At 44.3% G+C, this 17125-nt stretch overlaps 1 protein-coding gene across 1 annotated transcript in view; it reads right to left on the bottom strand.

Moving 5' to 3' along the window:
- Positions 1-132: 132 nt before the first annotated feature.
- TSPAN14 (tetraspanin 14) overlaps positions 133-17125 on the bottom strand; it is a 28986-nt gene continuing 11993 nt past the window's right edge. Inside the window, exons 4-9 of the mRNA XM_075258317.1 lie at positions 9842-9988; positions 9191-9361; positions 8968-9093; positions 7934-7978; positions 5430-5549; positions 133-987 (exon numbers count right to left, since the gene is read on the bottom strand). Coding sequence (XP_075114418.1) covers positions 916-987; positions 5430-5549; positions 7934-7978; positions 8968-9093; positions 9191-9361; positions 9842-9988 — 681 coding nt within the window. The 3' untranslated portion in view covers positions 133-915. The remainder of the gene's footprint in view (positions 988-5429; positions 5550-7933; positions 7979-8967; positions 9094-9190; positions 9362-9841; positions 9989-17125) is intronic.

The following is a 17125-nucleotide window of genomic DNA, read 5'->3' as shown; positions in this document are numbered from 1 at the left end:
TCATTTGCATACCGACAAAAACCGGGATTTCTACCGAACGGCGGTGTGGAGAAGACATCTAAAGGTAGGAGAAAAATAGCCTCTTCTTAAAGCTTTATCTACGTGTTAGCCGCAAAAATTGTTTTAATGATAGGATCCCTTCAATACTGAAGGCCTATCCAAAAATCGGTCCCCAAAAACCACTAATCCTGATACTACAGTAAAAATGCTATTCTCTAGCAGTGCTTCACAAGTGCTAAGACTATTGCATGCACCTAGGCAACACTCAGTTCCCAAGTGTACAATGTTTTCTCCAAATCCAAGGCATGCCTATTTTCTCCACCATAACATGTACCAGGACAGATTAAGAACACTTCGCTCGCCAGTATGCCATGTGAAATCTACAGACCACTTATAAGAATATTTACAAACCAAAGCAAAGGGCTCTTGAAATGCTCTTTTGGTTTCTAAGCTGCAAGGAGCAGCCATTGTGAAAATCGAGAGAGACGGCTTAAGACCAGCAGTAAAGAAGAAATGTACTCAGTATACCCTATACAAGGTGACAGAGGTCCCCTAAATATGGCAGTGGTTATAGTCCAACAACAACGTATCACAGTCAATGTACAAACCAGAGCTAAGCCCATAGTGTGTCCTGCAAAGAAACGGCCTCACACCAAGAAACGTTTAGGAATGGATTCAGCTTGGTTCACTCAATAGATAAGAGAAGATAAGTTATACTACACAGGGGGCAGGAGGGTCAGCTATAGGGTAACAGAAAGCTGTAACACTCCATGGATGTTTATATAGTTGTCCTCTTTACGCGTTCCAATCCTTTGCTTCTAAGATGCAGGACCACAAGGGTGTTGGCTCAGAGTCTCCAGTGGATAATATCGGTCTACAAGAGTAGGAGTCGCTTCCAATTTAGCAGACGGGACCTTAAAATCGAAATCCGGCCTTTACTGCTTCGATGTCAGACATAAGTGTCCGAGCCAGGTAAATGCCAAAAATCTGTATGGAGAATAGAAATAGGTTACATAGGTCACACACGTTATCCAAACTTTGGAACCTAATGGGAAGTTAAAAAGTGAAAAACAATGGATTCCTTGTATCACTAAAGGCCAGTCGTTCCTAACCTGTGTTCTTGGGTTGTTGCATCCTTTGTGACGCGAGATGACCAGCTTTAAAAAACAACATGATTCCGCGATAATCTTTTATACCCAATGGTTTTAATGTGAATTGCAATCGGTTAGGGGCTTTGTTTGCAAGTTGAAATATTGCACTGAGTTGGTCTCATGAGAAATTTAACCCCATGCTGCTACAGGAACAACATTACGTGATTGACCAAACAGCAATGACCCATGGAAAACGCTTTATATTCAGCAGACTGTCTGGTGATCACTCTAGAGCTAAAGTTTTGTAGGGGTTTCTCGTTTTCTAATGAAAGGTTAAGGGTAAGTTCAGACAGGGTTTTTTGCACCAGAACCTGAGGCGGAGGCTGCCTCAGGATCCAGTCTAAAAGCTGGGTAGCTGCAACTGAAAGGCGGTGCACTACACCGGCATCCAGCTGCGCACTCCGCTCCGGATTAGGCCCAATGAATGAGCTTAGTCGGGAGTGTCTTCAGGCATCTCGCTTCTTTTTCCCAGGAGCCTCTCTCACTCCTTTACAAAACCTTCCAGCTCATTAGCCTAGCCCCTCCTCCCCATACTAGCTCGCAAAGCCTAGCCCCTCACACTCACTGACTAGTAATCCTGCCCATTACTGGCTCCTCCCACTCTCCCAGGCTAAGCTATTCCGCTGTGGAAGACAGGGAGAGGGAGAGGGAGAGGAGCCATATCACGGACATAGGAAAGCTGGTAAGTAGAGATGAGCAAACACTATTCGAATAGCACGCACCCATATGAATGAATGGAGGCTGCTGGCACACATACTTTGCCAGCGGCCGGCCGCTTAACTCCCTGCGTGCCGGCTGCAGCCGCTTCCATTCATTCCTATGGATGCGTGCTATTTGAAACGGCCGTTTCGAATAGTCTTCGCTCATCTCTACTGGTAAGTATTGCAGGGGAAAAGGGAAGGGGAAGAGTTATGGAGACGTTCCGTTTCGGAAGCAGTAAAACGGAATTTTTTTTAACTGATGTAAATTAGAAGTTAGGTAGGGGAAAGGAGATTAATTTAGGGGTTAATTATGAGTATATCCAGGACACCCCCCTTTAGTGCTAGTTCACACGGTGTTCTGCGTGAACACATTGTCACGGATGCCGCGACGGGATGCCGGTGCAGTGCACTGACATCCCGTTGCGGCTTTACCCTGCGGATTAGGCCCAAATGAATGGGCCTAGTCCGGATGGTGGTGTCGCGAGGCAGACGCCGCGGAATCTGCCTGAAGAAAGGGCAGCTCGCTACTTTTTTCCGTGAGTGGTTTGTGAAAAAGGAAATGACCGGATCCAATTGATTTCAATAGGAGGCGGCAGGATTTTTGACGCAGATTCTGCGTCAAAATCCTGACCATTTTGCCCCGTGTGAACTAGCCCTTAATGTCATGCATTTGTACTAATCCCAGCTGACAGGAAAATGGTGTTCTGCAGTGTTTACACAGTCATAGCAAACTTTAACTACACACCACTGAGAATTAACCTTTAATACTCCCACCACCCGTTTATAGTGCTCTTACACAGCTTAACAGGCAAGCTATTGTCAAACTGGAGCGCCAGCGGATAAATGGAAGAAATCAAGTTTCAATACATATGTAAATGACCAGATGGAATAGTCATGTCCTCAGTACTTGAAATCACAGCACAAAGGCCATAGACCAAGCTCGGAACATGACAACGTTTATAGACAGGTGGCGGGGAGCAAAACGTAAATCCCTCATGACAGGTTCCCATTAAAAGATGTTGCACAATTGATGATCAGTGGAGGTCTGATACACGGGGCCTGTGCTGATCGACCTTTGGAAGGGGCAGCGTAGACAAGGCTGTTATTAGAAAACACTAAGTGCAATGTAAATAATGAAAAGGGGCTTGTATGGTCGCCATTTCACAAAGCTAATAAGTAGGGGCTCTGGTCCTTGGATCCCCACTTAAAGGGATCCTATCATTAAAAAGCTATTTTTGGTGACTAACACGTACGAATAGCCTTAAGAAAGGCCATTCTTCTCCTACCTTTAGATGTCTTCTCCATGCCACCGTTCGATAGAAATCCCAGTTTTCGTCAGTATGCAAATGAGTTCTCTCACACCACTTGGGGTGGTCCCCAGCGCTCAAACAGCACTGGGGGCGTCCCCAATGCTGCAAGAGAACTCTCTAGCAATGTCTTCATCTTCTCCAGGGACGGCCTCTCTGCGTGTCTTCTTCCAGAACTGGGTTCAAATTTCTAGGCCTCGGGCCTTGGGCAGAGCTGACTGCTCATGCCCACAAGCCACAGCTTTGTAAGCGCCCATTATCTTGTGGCCTGTGGGCATGTGCAATTGACTCTGCCCGAGGCCTAGAAGTTTGAACCTAGCTCCAGAAGAAGACACGAAGAGAGGCCGTTCCTGAAGAAGATGGAGGCGACGCTGGAGAGATCTCTTGCAGCATTGGGGATGCCCCCAATGCTGTTTGAGTGCTGAGGACCGCCCCCAGTGCAGCAAGAGAACTCATTTGCATACCGAAGAAAACCGGGATGTCATCATCTAAAGGTAGGAGAAGAATAGCCTTTCTTAAGGCTTTTCCTACGTGTGATTGACAAAAAAAATGTGATTTTAATGATAGAATCCCTTTAAGATTACATCACCAGGGCTCAGCCATAAGCTACCAGTGCAACTGTGTCACATGTCCTTCACTATTTCAAGACTACGAGGCAGAACAGGACGAGGACTGGGTGTGTAAAGATGGTAGTTGGAGGTAGAATGGTTCGGTCAATAGGGTGGTGTTTGTGATGTAAACAGTACAGTAAAAACTGAAAAAATGCCTCAAAACAGTAGTGACAATATTATGGTGTTCTGTGAAACACCGCATGCGTTTCCGCTGCGGCTCGCTACAGGGGGTCTTAGCCTTAACCCCTTCCCGCCGATGGCATTTTTTGATTTTCGTTTTTGACTCCCCTCCTTCTAAACCCCATAACTTTTTTATTTCTCCGCTCCCAGAGTCATATGAGGTCTTAATTTTTGCGGGACAATTTTTTCTTCATGATGCCACCATTAATTATTCTGTATTATGTACTGGGAAGCAGGAAAAAAATTCAGAATCGGGTGGATTTGAAGAAAAAATGCATTTCTGCGACTTTCTTACGGGCTTTGGTTTTACGGCGTTCACTGTGCAGCCGAAATGACATGTCCCCTGTATTCTGTGTTTCGGTACGGTTCCAGGGATACCAAATTTATATGGTTTTATTTACATTTTGACCCCTAAAAAAAATTCCAAAACGGTGTTAAAAAATTTTTTTTCTAAAAGTCGCCATATTCCGACGGCCGTAACTTTTTTATACATAGGTGTACGGGGATGCATAGGGCGTCTTTTTTTGCGGGGCCGGGTGTACTTTTTAGTTCTACCATTTTCGGGAAATGTTATTGCTTTGATCACTTTTTATTCAAATTTTTATCAGAATTAAAACAGTGAAAAAAACGGCAGTTTGGCACTTTTGACTATTTTTCCTGCTACGGCGTTTACCGAACAGGAAAAATATTTTATAGATTTGTAGAGCGGGCGATTTCGGACGCGGGGATACCTAACATGTATATGTTTCACAGTTTTTAACTACTTTTATATGTGTTCTAGGGAAAGGGGGGTGATTTGAACTTTTAATACTTTTTATATTTTTTTATATTTTTTTTTACTTTTTTTTTTATTTTTTTTTTGCATTTATTAGACCCCCTAGGGGTGTTGAACCCCAGGGGGTCTGATCACTAATGCAATGCATTACAATGCTAATGCATTGCAAAAAATCATCATCTCTTTTGCAGGCTGTATACACCAGCCTGCAAAAGAGAGAATTTGCAGACTGGCTGGGAGCCCTTAACAAGGCTCCCGGCTGTCATGGCAACGGGGGGTCGGCCCTGGAGCATGCTCCAGGAGCCGGCGATCCTTGCCAAAATGGCGGCGCCCATGCGCCGCCGGGAAGATGGCGCCTCCGGCGCCTTTGACAGCAGCGCCGGAGGGGTTAATGCCTCCGATCGGTCCGGGGACCGATCGGAGGCATTAGAGCCGGTTGTCTACTGCTTAAAGCAGTAGACACCCGGCGGCTATGACGGCCGCCCCGGCTCCCGGGCGGTCGCCATAGTTACAGACCCGACACGCGCCGTACTATTACGGCGCATGTCGGGAAGGGGTTAAAGTTACTCCTTTTATTTCTGGTCCCTCTCGTACCATTCCGTGACCATACAGAATGCATTTCGTAACCTATACACTTATTAAAAAACATTTGCACAACAGAAGTTGATCACATAACATAAATATACATAGACACATACACCCACCTGTAAAATAGATATCACCAGAAAAGCACCGGCCACGATGTATATATTTCTAGGTAGCCATGCCTCCAAAGCCGATATACAACCCTTCACGTGAGTTACTGAAGCTCTCTCACTAGCGGACTGAAAAAACAAAAAAAAAAGTAAAAAAAAAATCTTCAATTACACATTTATCATTCCAAAACAGAACAAGTGGCCTATGCAGGAATCTTAAGGAAATCTAACACATTTTCAATGGTGCAGTCCAGGCAATAGGATCTGCTCAGATCGCTGACACAAAGTGGGCTGTGAATCCTCAGCACCATTCTATCTCTCCCATGAGACACATTGTTGGCCTCCTCGAGAAGCTGATGTCATCTTGAGGAGTAGAGACCTCTCTAGAGGGATAGAGTCTCTTTATTCTTGTAACTGCTGGGAATCGCAGCCTCACTTATCTTATGATAGGTCTCTAGACAGAGAACAGTGTTAAGGGACGATTGTCTAATTCTGAGCAGCAACGAAACAGAAACAAAAAGGTCACATTGAGCTTATCTTACAAGAAGCCGAAGGAGAAGCAGGAAATGATTCATAGGCTTGTTGTTACTGTGAGCAATGACTACATGGGCGAGTCTCATCAATAAGTCACCGTATGGAAAGATTTCAAGACTGGAGCAGCCATTAAATATTATAAATCAGTTACAGGTCCGACGACAAGGTTATGGTGAGCAAAAGAGACAACCCAGAAGTCGGTCCTAACAAAATATCTGCAATCATTTTCTTAACACTTTCTGCAGATTGGTGGGGCCCACCAATAGAGATGAGCGAGTAGTATTTGATCAAATACCTCTCTCCCATAGGAATGCGTGTAAGCGGCCAAACACCAAGGGGTTAAGCGCAGTGAATATTTGATGCGCTTAACCCCTTGGTGTTCAGCCGCTTACATGCATTCCTATTGGAGCGAGGTATTTGATCAAATACTACTCGCTCATCTCTACCCACCAATCACAAAAACTGGGGTGTGTTGTATGGAGCGCATGGCAGGCCTCAAAAGGTACACAGCAATATCAGTATTTCAGTCTATGGGACATGCAAACTCAAGACCACTTGTTCAAGCCATTATGAAATACACTTTGTCCTGCAAAAATTAAAGGGATTCTATCATTAAAAATCACATTTTTTGTCGATCACACGTAGGAATAGCCTTAAGAAAGGCTATTCTTCTCCTACCTTTAGAGGTCTTCTCTGCACCGCCGTTTGGTAGAAATCCCCATTTTTGTCTGTATACAAATGAGTTCTCTCGCAGCACTGGGGGCATCCCCAATGCTGTGAGAGAAATCTCCAGCGCCGCCTCCATCTTCTTCTGGAACAGCCTCTCTGTGAGTCTTCTTCCGGAGCTGGGTTCAGACTTCTACACATGCGCAGTCAGCTCTGCCGTTGGGCCTCGGGGAGAGCTGACTGCGCATGTCCACCTGGTGTACGCAGCTATTTTCTTGTGGCCACTTACACAGTAAGTTGGGGTAAGCGGCTACAAAAAAAAAAAAAATGGCCACGCCCGAGTCCCGATGGAAGAGCAGACTGCGCATGTGTAGAAGTTTGAATCCAGCTCTGGAATAAGACGCGTGAAGAGGCTGTTCCTGAAGAAGATGGAGGCGGTGGTAAAGAGTTCTCGCCCAGCATTGGGGACGCCCCCAGTGCTGTTTAAGCACCGGGGTCCACCCCCAGTGCTGCGAGAGAACTCATTTACATACAGACGAAAATCGGGATTTCTACCAAACGGCGGCACAGAGAAGACATGTAAAGGTAGGAGAAGAATAGCCTTCCTTAAGGCTATTCCTACGTGTGATCGGAAAAAAAAATGTGATTTTAATGATAGAATCCCTTTAAGACCTTAACAAGTAATGGCCTTTGTAACACGGCACCGTCCTCCTGTCTTCATCTTCCCTCCACTTCCTGGTTTTTAGCTCATTAACATAAAGCTCCTCCTTGTACCAAACTGCACCGTTATCTCTAGATTTACAACCTCCGATAGATAACAGAGATGCTCAAGAAACTTTAGTAGTCCTTAATAGGGCTCAAAAACTGAAATGCATAGACAATATGCACAGACAGAGAGAGAGAAGAGAATACGTATGTCAGGAAGCATGGACTGAGTTATTGTCCAGACCTGAGAACAGGAATATAACCTAGGCAAACAGCTGTAAACACAGAGAAGACATTTGGTTGTATTAGACAGGATAAATCAATGTATTGGGTAAAACACTTTGGTTAGCTCAATATGCTCCTTGAGATGGGAATACACCTTTAAGACCCAATTATTGCGGGTCCATAAAGGGGTTCAAGAGTTATTCCCATTTTAGATGGACACTGTTGATCTATGCCGTTTCCAACTCTAGATCAGGATAACAAGCCTCATCTCAGACATACACCTTTAGTAATGCATACTATTTATCAATTTTCACCTACTCAAAAACACAAAGGTCCAATTGAAGCATTTCCTATCAAACCGAATTTTAATACAAGTCACATACCTTCTTACGGACATCATAGCCACATTGAGTATTCACAACGCTTTGCTAAAAAAAAAAAAAAAGAAAAACAAATTAATAAAAAAAAATGATTTAGCAATGATATGCAGATGCAGCGTGCTATAACTTAACATGTAATACATTATAGAAAACGTAACTTTTATTAATAGGAGAGATACATAGGCAGATATATGAACACGGTCCTAAGGTCCGGTCTTCTGAGATCTTGCTACCTCTGATACTTTTCTGGACTTTTGATGTGAAATCCTGAATACTCAAAGACGGGACTCCTCAGGAGAATGGTCATTTATCTACATATGGATCCCTCTTCTCTGATCATATCTATCAAATAGGTGTTGTGAGTTCTAGGAGTTATTTTATCATAGTAGCCCATGTATGGAATTGATTTCTAACACCTATCAAGCACAATTTATGATCTTATCTATCACTGGGTGACCCAATAGTATTGAGGAAATGCATTGGGATTGGGGATGATTGATATGTGTGTGGTTTTTAACATTTTGGAATACTTTATTGGGCTTGGTTTATAGAATATAGATAGAGGTCAGAGGTCAGCTACTAATTTACTGTCTCTTCAGACACCAGAGTATAATAAGTGGAGGGCAAAGAGAGGCAAACATAAAAAACATTTAAAAAAAACAATATAACTCACCTCTACTGCTGTCCAGAGTGGCTTTCTGTTCTCTTTGGCGTTCTGCCTGACGTCAGCGACCACTGATTGGGTCTCAGGGGTCCAGTCAATGTCATTATGCGTAATGGCGCCGACGTGACCCCCTAAAGCCCTATCAGCAGTCTCTTACGTCAGGCAGAAGCAGGGTGTTGCTCCGGAGCGCAAGAGAGGTGAGTAACATTTCTTATGTTTGATCACCTCCATTGGGACCTCAGAGTATAATAATGTGAATTCAGTGCCAAAATCTGCCCCCTCTTGCCGCGTGTGAACAAGCCCTTAGCAGGGGGAAAAAAAATAGCTGCTCTTTAATTTTCACATGTTCCCCTAAATCGAAGAAGAAACTTACAGCGGGGTCTGCTAAACAGCAAGAGAATGGCACTCCGCATTTCTCTCGACTGAGGTTTCCACCAGTGCAGTTAAAATACTCATTCAGATCCCAGTCATCCGGTCCTTGAGCACCACAACAATGGTTCTGTTAGAGAAACACACAAGTACAGGTACATGTAAAACAAAGAAAACATAAATCCAAAAGACGTGTAAGAAACCAAACGGTGGTTGGTGGTGGTTACCGCTTTTTGAATGGAGTCGATGAGGTTCTGCAGGTCAATATCATCTCGATAAGCCCTTATGTTGTTCTCAAAGAATTCCTTAGCTCGGTCTCTCACCCAGTCTTGGAAGAGGAAAGCCAGCACGGCAACGGCTAGCTCCATAAAAAAGATCAGCACAATGGCACCACAGAACTGTAAAAACAGACACAAGAAGAGCCATTAGAGTTATCCTATTTCTCACAGGTTCACATGGGGCAGAATCCACCTCAGAATCCGCCCCCTCATAATAGAGGTCTATGCAGACTGCTAGCTGCCTTTTCGAGTGAGCTGCCCTTTCTTCAGGCGGATTCCACGGCTGATTCAGCCCCAGCGTCCGCCTCGCGGCAGCACCCTCCGGGCTAGGCCCATTCATTTTGGCCTGCTCCGGAGCAGGAAGCCGCAACTGTCGCATTTTTTGTCCCATTCTGACGCGGCTTCCTGCGTCAAATTCAGGACCAAAATACACCATCCCGTGCCCTGTGTGAACTAGCCCTAAGAAGATATAATCAATCGTACTATTCATGAAGACAGAGAGGATACGCTAATAATTTCATTTCTGTCTAAACAGTGATTGAATCCATAAATCCCCACAAATCAATGACAAAATGGCTAAATTCCTGCCGAGTCACTTACGAATTTCAAAAGGCAAATGTTTTCTCTCAAAGCTCCAACGCATCCGGCAAAGCCAAGGGTAAACATGATGACCCCAACCACCAGGACCAACCACACAGGGTCAAAACCATGAAGTCGGGTCACTTTTGTTATATCAGACAAGATTCCCTGAAAAATACAAGGTAGTCACGTTATAGCAAACAGTACAACATATACATTTGTATCGACCAATGAGAAACAACCAATCTTTTGACCACCTCTCCGAGGCCTCTGCTTATTATTCTGTGGGGTCTGAAGAGTCCCCAGAGTATAATAGTAGTTTCGGTTCAGACGTGCTCATTCATAACAAAACTGAAGGTGAAACCTTCTGACTATTGTGGTAAAAGAACCAATATAACTGGTGTGAACAAAATCATGTGGGTTAAAGGGATCCTATCATTAAAACAACATTTTTTTCTCGATAGCACGTAGGAATAGCCTTAAGAAAGGCTATTCTTCTCCTACCTTTAGATGTCTTCTGCGCGCCACCGTTCAGTTGAAAAATCCTATTTTTCTTCAGTATGCAAATGAGTTCTCCCGCAGCACTGGGGGCGGGCCCCAGCACTCAAACAGCATCGGGGGCGTCCCCAATGCTGCGAGAGAACTCTACAGCGACGCCTCCATCTTCTTCTGGAATGGCCTCTCCCCACATCTTCATCTGGCGCTGGCTTCAAACTTCTAGGCCTCAGGCAGAGTTGACTGCACATGCCATGCGGCCACAAGAAAAGTGGCTGATTACACAATGAGTAAATGGCCATTTTCTTGTGGCCTGTCGGCAAGCGCAGTCGGCTCTGCCCTAGGCCTGAAGCCTAGAAGTTTGACTGCCCATGCCAGAAAAAGACGTGTGAAGAGGACGTTCCAGAAGAAGATGGAGGCGGCGCTGGAGAGTTCTCTTGCAGCAATGGGGACACCCCCAGTGCTGTTTGAGCACTGGGGGCCGCCCCAAGTGCTGCAAGGGAACTCATTTGCATACCGACAAAAAACGGGGTTTCTACCAAATGGCGGCGCAGAGAAGACATCTAAAGGTAGGAGAAGAATAGCTTTTCTTAAGGCCATTCCTACATGTTATCAGAAAAAATTTCATTTTAATGATAGGATCCCTTTAAGCATCATGCATATGACCCTGTATGTGACGTCGGCTGTGCCTGAATGGCACGGGCAACACACGGATGTCTTCTGTGTGCCACCCATGTACTGGACGTGCATTCACTGGAGCCAGTAAGCACAGCTGCAAAACTGGACAGGAATAGAACCTGTCGTGAGTTTTGCGAAACAGACTGTCGGCCTGTACATGGAAGCATGAAAGACACAGTCGCGGGCATGGGCCCTTAGAAATGAATGGGAAAAACCTGGCTAGCCCACTGTTCTAGCACATAGTTGTGTGCACGGGCTCTTAAACTGTTTTGTGATATTTCGTAAGCAGAACGATTCTTTCTCAGAGTCCTGAAAACAACAGGAGGGAGATTCTGACCAAGAAACAGGTCTCAAAATAACCTCCAGTAACGCCGTGTGAGCCTCACGATACATCGCAACACTCAGCTCTCCCACAGCTCATCAGAACCGGAGTTAGGGAAACATATGCTTAAAGGTTTAAGAGGTTTTTTTTATCTCATTTCTGGATCCATTCCTAGTTGTGACTACAAAATGCACATGAAATAAGATGAAAACTAAACTAGGATGAAGGTCGGCCTTATCCACCAAATTTCAGCACACTAGTTTTCGATATTGACTTTTTTTTGTGGAGACATTTCTGCAAAGCTAAATATTAGGCTAGAAATGCAAAAAAAAAATAAAAAAAATCCTACACTATATCTTGTGTATGAACTCTCACTTCAAGAACATCTATATAATGTAACGAAACAATAAACCACTTCCTCAAGGTCTCCAAGACAATGGTAAGAAATAAGTCTATGCACATCCTCGGCAAGGGAAGGATTTCAGAGAAATAAATTGACATTGTTACCGTGTTATGGGGGAGGGGGCACAGTCTACCCTCAGACAATTTAATATGCGGATGGGGGTGCAGGTTTTGGACACGATGGGTGCTGTATTGTAATATTTCGCTGTATCGTAATATCATTTGTTCCAGTGTACAATGTGATATAAAAAAGTAGAGTTGTGTTTGCCGTCATCTAAGTGACGCGATTCTGGGACAATACACCTTTTGTACTCACTCATTTGGTAGCAGATTTACACCAAAAGCATTACATTTGAGAAATTGACAGCTTGTGTAAGGTCCATGAGCGTACACTGTGGTCTGTTAGGTGTTTTTACAATACATACCGTGTTTCCCCGAAAATAAGACAGTGTCTTATATTAAATTGTCGTCCTAAATATAGGACCTGTCTTATTTTCGGGGGTATACAGATATCAGAGGAACCGCACACTGAATAGCTTAAGAGAATATGGGTGCTAGCAGTCAGAGAGTCCTGCGACTCGTATACAGCGTAAACAAAATGCTGCTGCACACCGCAAATAGGTGAAAGGGTGAAACAAATTTATTATTTTTAGTACATTAAAATCAAAAAATAATCATAATGTTTCAGTCATATTGGACCTTCATCAGATCGGATCTAGAAGAGAAATGACGACAATATAAATATAACTAGAGTAAAAAATAAAAAATGCTATACACAGTATGGCACATAAATGGGCGTAATGACCAAGTGAATGGACAATAAGATAAAAAAAGGGGGAAAAATTGTGAAACATAAGGGCCAAAGGTGGATAAAGATAAGGGGAATAGCAGGAAGTAACAGAAAAACAACTGAAAAAACCAAAATATAGATGGAGGATGAAACAGGAGTAAGCACAGAAATAGAGCAGCTGTCCCAGTAGAAGAGAGAAGTAACAGGGAAGGGGGGAAGAAAACAGGCAATGTGAGACGGCAGGAGAGTGGTGTAACACACCTGGAGTGAGAGTAGAGATAGCGGATACCTGGTAACAGGGGAGACCACCACCTACCTAGTATGGAAAGCAGAGTACGCAGCAGGGTCATGGCATGCTGGGAGGTAGAGCCAGAGGGGTATAAATATGTCAGGATGGCGAGCGGAGCCAGTGAGAGCGGCGTTCGGGAGCCACGCCGCCCCCCGGCCCGACGGCGCGCTAATGCCGCGGAACCGGAAGTGGCGCGGCCGGAAGTGCCCATGCGTGTCACCGATGCGTTCCACCGGCGACGCGCATGCGCACTCATGACCATGCGCGTAACTGAACAGGGAATAGCGAGACAGGTGAAGAAAAGTTAGAGAAAAGCAGGGACGCTAGAAAGAAGAGGAAGAAACATGTATATAAGAGAGTGAGAGAATGAGGAAAACAGAAAGATCAAAGAAGAGAGGGAGTGTATATAAAGAAGAGGGGTGGGAAGAAAATGGAGAGATATGGTAAGAGCTAAGGTGAATAAAGCAGATGGATAAATAAAAGAGATATACATATAAAGAGGGAGAAAAGAGGGGAGAAAGCCCAAGAACATCCCAAAAACGGGGTCACAAAGAGAGGGGGAGAGAAGTGGAGAACAATAAGGAGGAGGAAGGGGAAGGAAGGGAAGGGAGGTACTATACGATGCCAAGGGGAGCTAGCTTATGCTAATGTATATCTATACTATACCAAGGGGTGACTTGTGAATGTTCATTTCATCTGTAAAAAAATGGAGAAAATATGCATTAATGAACTGTCAACATGAGAGCATACTTAGAAAATACATCAGCCGGCGAGGAACCTAAAGAGGAAAAAATAATATGGTGAAAAAATAAGAGCAAAAATTATATAGCAAAATAAAAAATTGCTGAAAGGCAGACAAGTAAAAGAAAAAGAACAAGAACAACGACAAAAGAAAAAACACTACAATCTTCTTGAGGTGCTGGTACACAGACGTCCTTATGTCCCAACGGTAGTTCAACAACTGTAGTAGGGTTGTGTCATCCGTGTCAGTAGGAATATGTCCTATCATAGGCCCGATTGAGCCCCAGGGGTTCGATGGTATTCAAAGTGTGAATCCAGAAGGATTCCCTTTGTTTAAGTCTGGCTATGCGGTTACCTCCCCTTCGGGACACAGGAACGTGTTCGATTACTTGAAATCTTAACTGTGACACGTTGTGTCTGGCTTTGCTGAAATGCGATGGAACTGGTAGGGCATCAACATGGTTCCGTATTGTAGATTTGTGTTTGGAGAACCGATCTCGAATATGTTGGGTGGTTTCCCCCACATACAATAATCTGCAAGGGCATTTAAGTAAATACACCACAAACGCTGAATCACATGTAAAGAAGTCATGGATGGGGAAACGATGACCTGTGTGAGGATGAAGGAAATGGTCCCCACGGATGACAGCAGAGCACTGTATACAGTGCAGGCACGGGAAAGTGCCCCGCTTAGGAGTAGCCAAAAATGTTTGTCTAGGTATTTTGTTGATACTACCGAAGTCGGCCTTGACTAAAGTGTCTCTCAGATTTTTCTCCCTCTTATAACTCACAAGAGGGGGATGTGAAAATTCTTCAATTGTGGGAAAAGCCCTATGTAGAAGGGACCAATGCTTACGGACTATGCCATTGATTTTATTGGACAAGGGATGATATTTTTGGACAAAAGGGATTTGCTTAGGTCTTGATAGTCCAGGGTCACTCATTGGCCTCTGAGATTCATGTATGAGGGCTTTGCGGAGGACCGGACTGGGGTATCCCCTCTCTCTGAACCGTTGTGTCATTTCATCGAGACGTGAAGTCTGGATAGCAGGATCAGTTACAATCCGCCGTACCCTCTTGTATTGTGATATGGGTAGCGAGTTCCTAGTATTAGGTGGGTGGTTGCTAGAATAGGCCAGCAGGCTATTTCTGTCCGTGGGTTTAGTGTACAAATCATAACTGATATGACCCAACGTGTCTTTCAACACCCAAGTATCCAGGAAATTTAGTTTAGACGGATCGTGATGGATAGTGAATTGAAGTTCAGGATAAATGCCATTAAGTACATTATGGAAAGAGAGTAGAGATGCAAGGGATCCATTCCAGACGCAAAAGATGTCATCGATATAGCGATATAGCGATTTTATTGTCCAATAAAATCAATGGCATAGTCCGTAAGCATTGGTCCCTTCTACATAGGGCTTTTCCCACAATTGAAGAATTTTCACATCCCCCTCTTGTGAGTTATAAGAGGGAGAAAAATCTGAGAGACACTTTAGTCAAGGCCGACTTCGGTAGTATCAACAAAATACCTAGACAAACATTTTTGGCTACTCCTAAGCGGGGCACTTTCCCGTGCCTGCACTGTATACAGTGCTCTGCTGTCATCCGTGGGGACCATTTCCTTCATCCTCACACAGGTCATCGTTTCCCCATCCATGACTTCTTTACATGTGATTCAGCGTTTGTGGTGTATTTACTTAAATGCCCTTGCAGATTATTGTATGTGGGGGAAACCACCCAACATATTCGAGATCGGTTCTCCAAACACAAATCTACAATACGGAACCATGTTGATGCCCTACCAGTTCCATCGCATTTCAGCAAAGCCAGACACAACGTGTCACAGTTAAGATTTCAAGTAATCGAACACGTTCCTGTGTCCCGAAGGGGAGGTAACCGCATAGCCAGACTTAAACAAAGGGAATCCTTCTGGATTCACACTTTGAATACCATCGAACCCCTGGGGCTCAATCGGGCCTATGATAGGACATATTCCTACTGACACGGATGACACAACCCTACTACAGTTGTTGAACTACCGTTGGGACATAAGGACGTCTGTGTACCAGCACCTCAAGAAGATTGTAGTGTTTTTTCTTTTGTCGTTGTTCTTGTTCTTTTTCTTTTACTTGTCTGCCTTTCAGCAATTTTTTATTTTGCTATATAATTTTTGCTCTTATTTTTTCACCATATTATTTTTTCCTCTTTAGGTTCCTCGCCGGCTGATGTATTTTCTAAGTATGCTCTCATGTTGACAGTTCATTAATGCATATTTTCTCCATTTTTTTACAGATGAAATGAACATTCACAAGTCACCCCTTGGTATAGTATAGATATACATTAGCATAAGCTAGCTCCCCTTGGCATCGTATAGTACCTCCCTTCCCTTCCTTCCCCTTCCTCCTCCTTATTGTTCTCCACTTCTCTCCCCCTCTCTTTGTGACCCCGTTTTTGGGATGTTCTTGGGCTTTCTCCCCTCTTTTCTCCCTCTTTATATGTATATCTCTTTTATTTATCCATCTGCTTTATTCACCTTAGCTCTTACCATATCTCTCCATTTTCTTCCCACCCCTCTTCTTTATATACACTCCCTCTCTTCTTTGATCTTTCTGTTTTCCTCATTCTCTCACTCTCTTATATACATGTTTCTTCCTCTTCTTTCTAGCGTCCCTGCTTTTCTCTAACTTTTCTTCACCTGTCTCGCTATTCCCTGTTCAGTTACGCGCATGGTCATGAGTGCGCATGCGCGTCGCCGGTGGAACGCATCGGTGACACGCATGGGCACTTCCGGCCGCGCCACTTCCGGTTCCGCGGCATTAGCGCGCCGTCGGGCCGGGGGGCGGCGTGGCTCCCGAACACCGCTCTCACTGGCTCCGCTCGCCATCCTGACATATTTATACCCCTCTGGCTCTACCTCCCAGCATGCCATGACCCTGCTGCGTACTCTGCTTTCCATACTAGGTAGGTGGTGGTCTCCCCTGTTACCAGGTATCCGCTATCTCTACTCTCACTCCAGGTGTGTTACACCACTCTCCTGCCGTCTCACATTGCCTGTTTTCTCCCCCCCTTCCCTGTTACTTCTCTCTTCTACTGGGACAGCTGCTCTATTTCTGTGCTTACTCCTGTTTCATCCTCCATCTATATTTTGGTTTCTTCAGTTGTTTTTCTGTTACTTCCTGCTAATCCCCTTATCTTTATCCACCTTTGGCCCTTATGTTTCACAATTTTTCCCCCTTTTTTTTATCTTATTGTCCATTCACTTGGTCATTACGCCCATTTATGTGCCATACTGTGTATAGCATTTTTTATTTTTTACTCTAGTTATATTTATATTGTCGTCATTTCTCTTCTAGATCCGATCTGATGAAGGTCCAATATGACCGAAACGTTATGTTTATTTTTTGATCTAGTACTCTCTTTATTTTCGGGGGTGTCTTCCTTCCTTCCACCCTATCATTTCTAGGCTGCAAAAACTTTGCCCGTGTCACATAATTGTCCGCTATACCATCCATGCTCATTCCGTAAAGTTCTGGGGAGGATATCACTCCTTAAGGAGAGAGCACCTTTACAGGCGTATGGAGACTT

Source organism: Leptodactylus fuscus, chromosome 10, assembly GCF_031893055.1.
Source record: "Leptodactylus fuscus isolate aLepFus1 chromosome 10, aLepFus1.hap2, whole genome shotgun sequence".
In the NCBI taxonomy this organism is placed as follows: domain Eukaryota; kingdom Metazoa; phylum Chordata; class Amphibia; order Anura; family Leptodactylidae; genus Leptodactylus; species Leptodactylus fuscus.
This window is presented reverse-complemented; position numbering and strand designations above follow the sequence as displayed.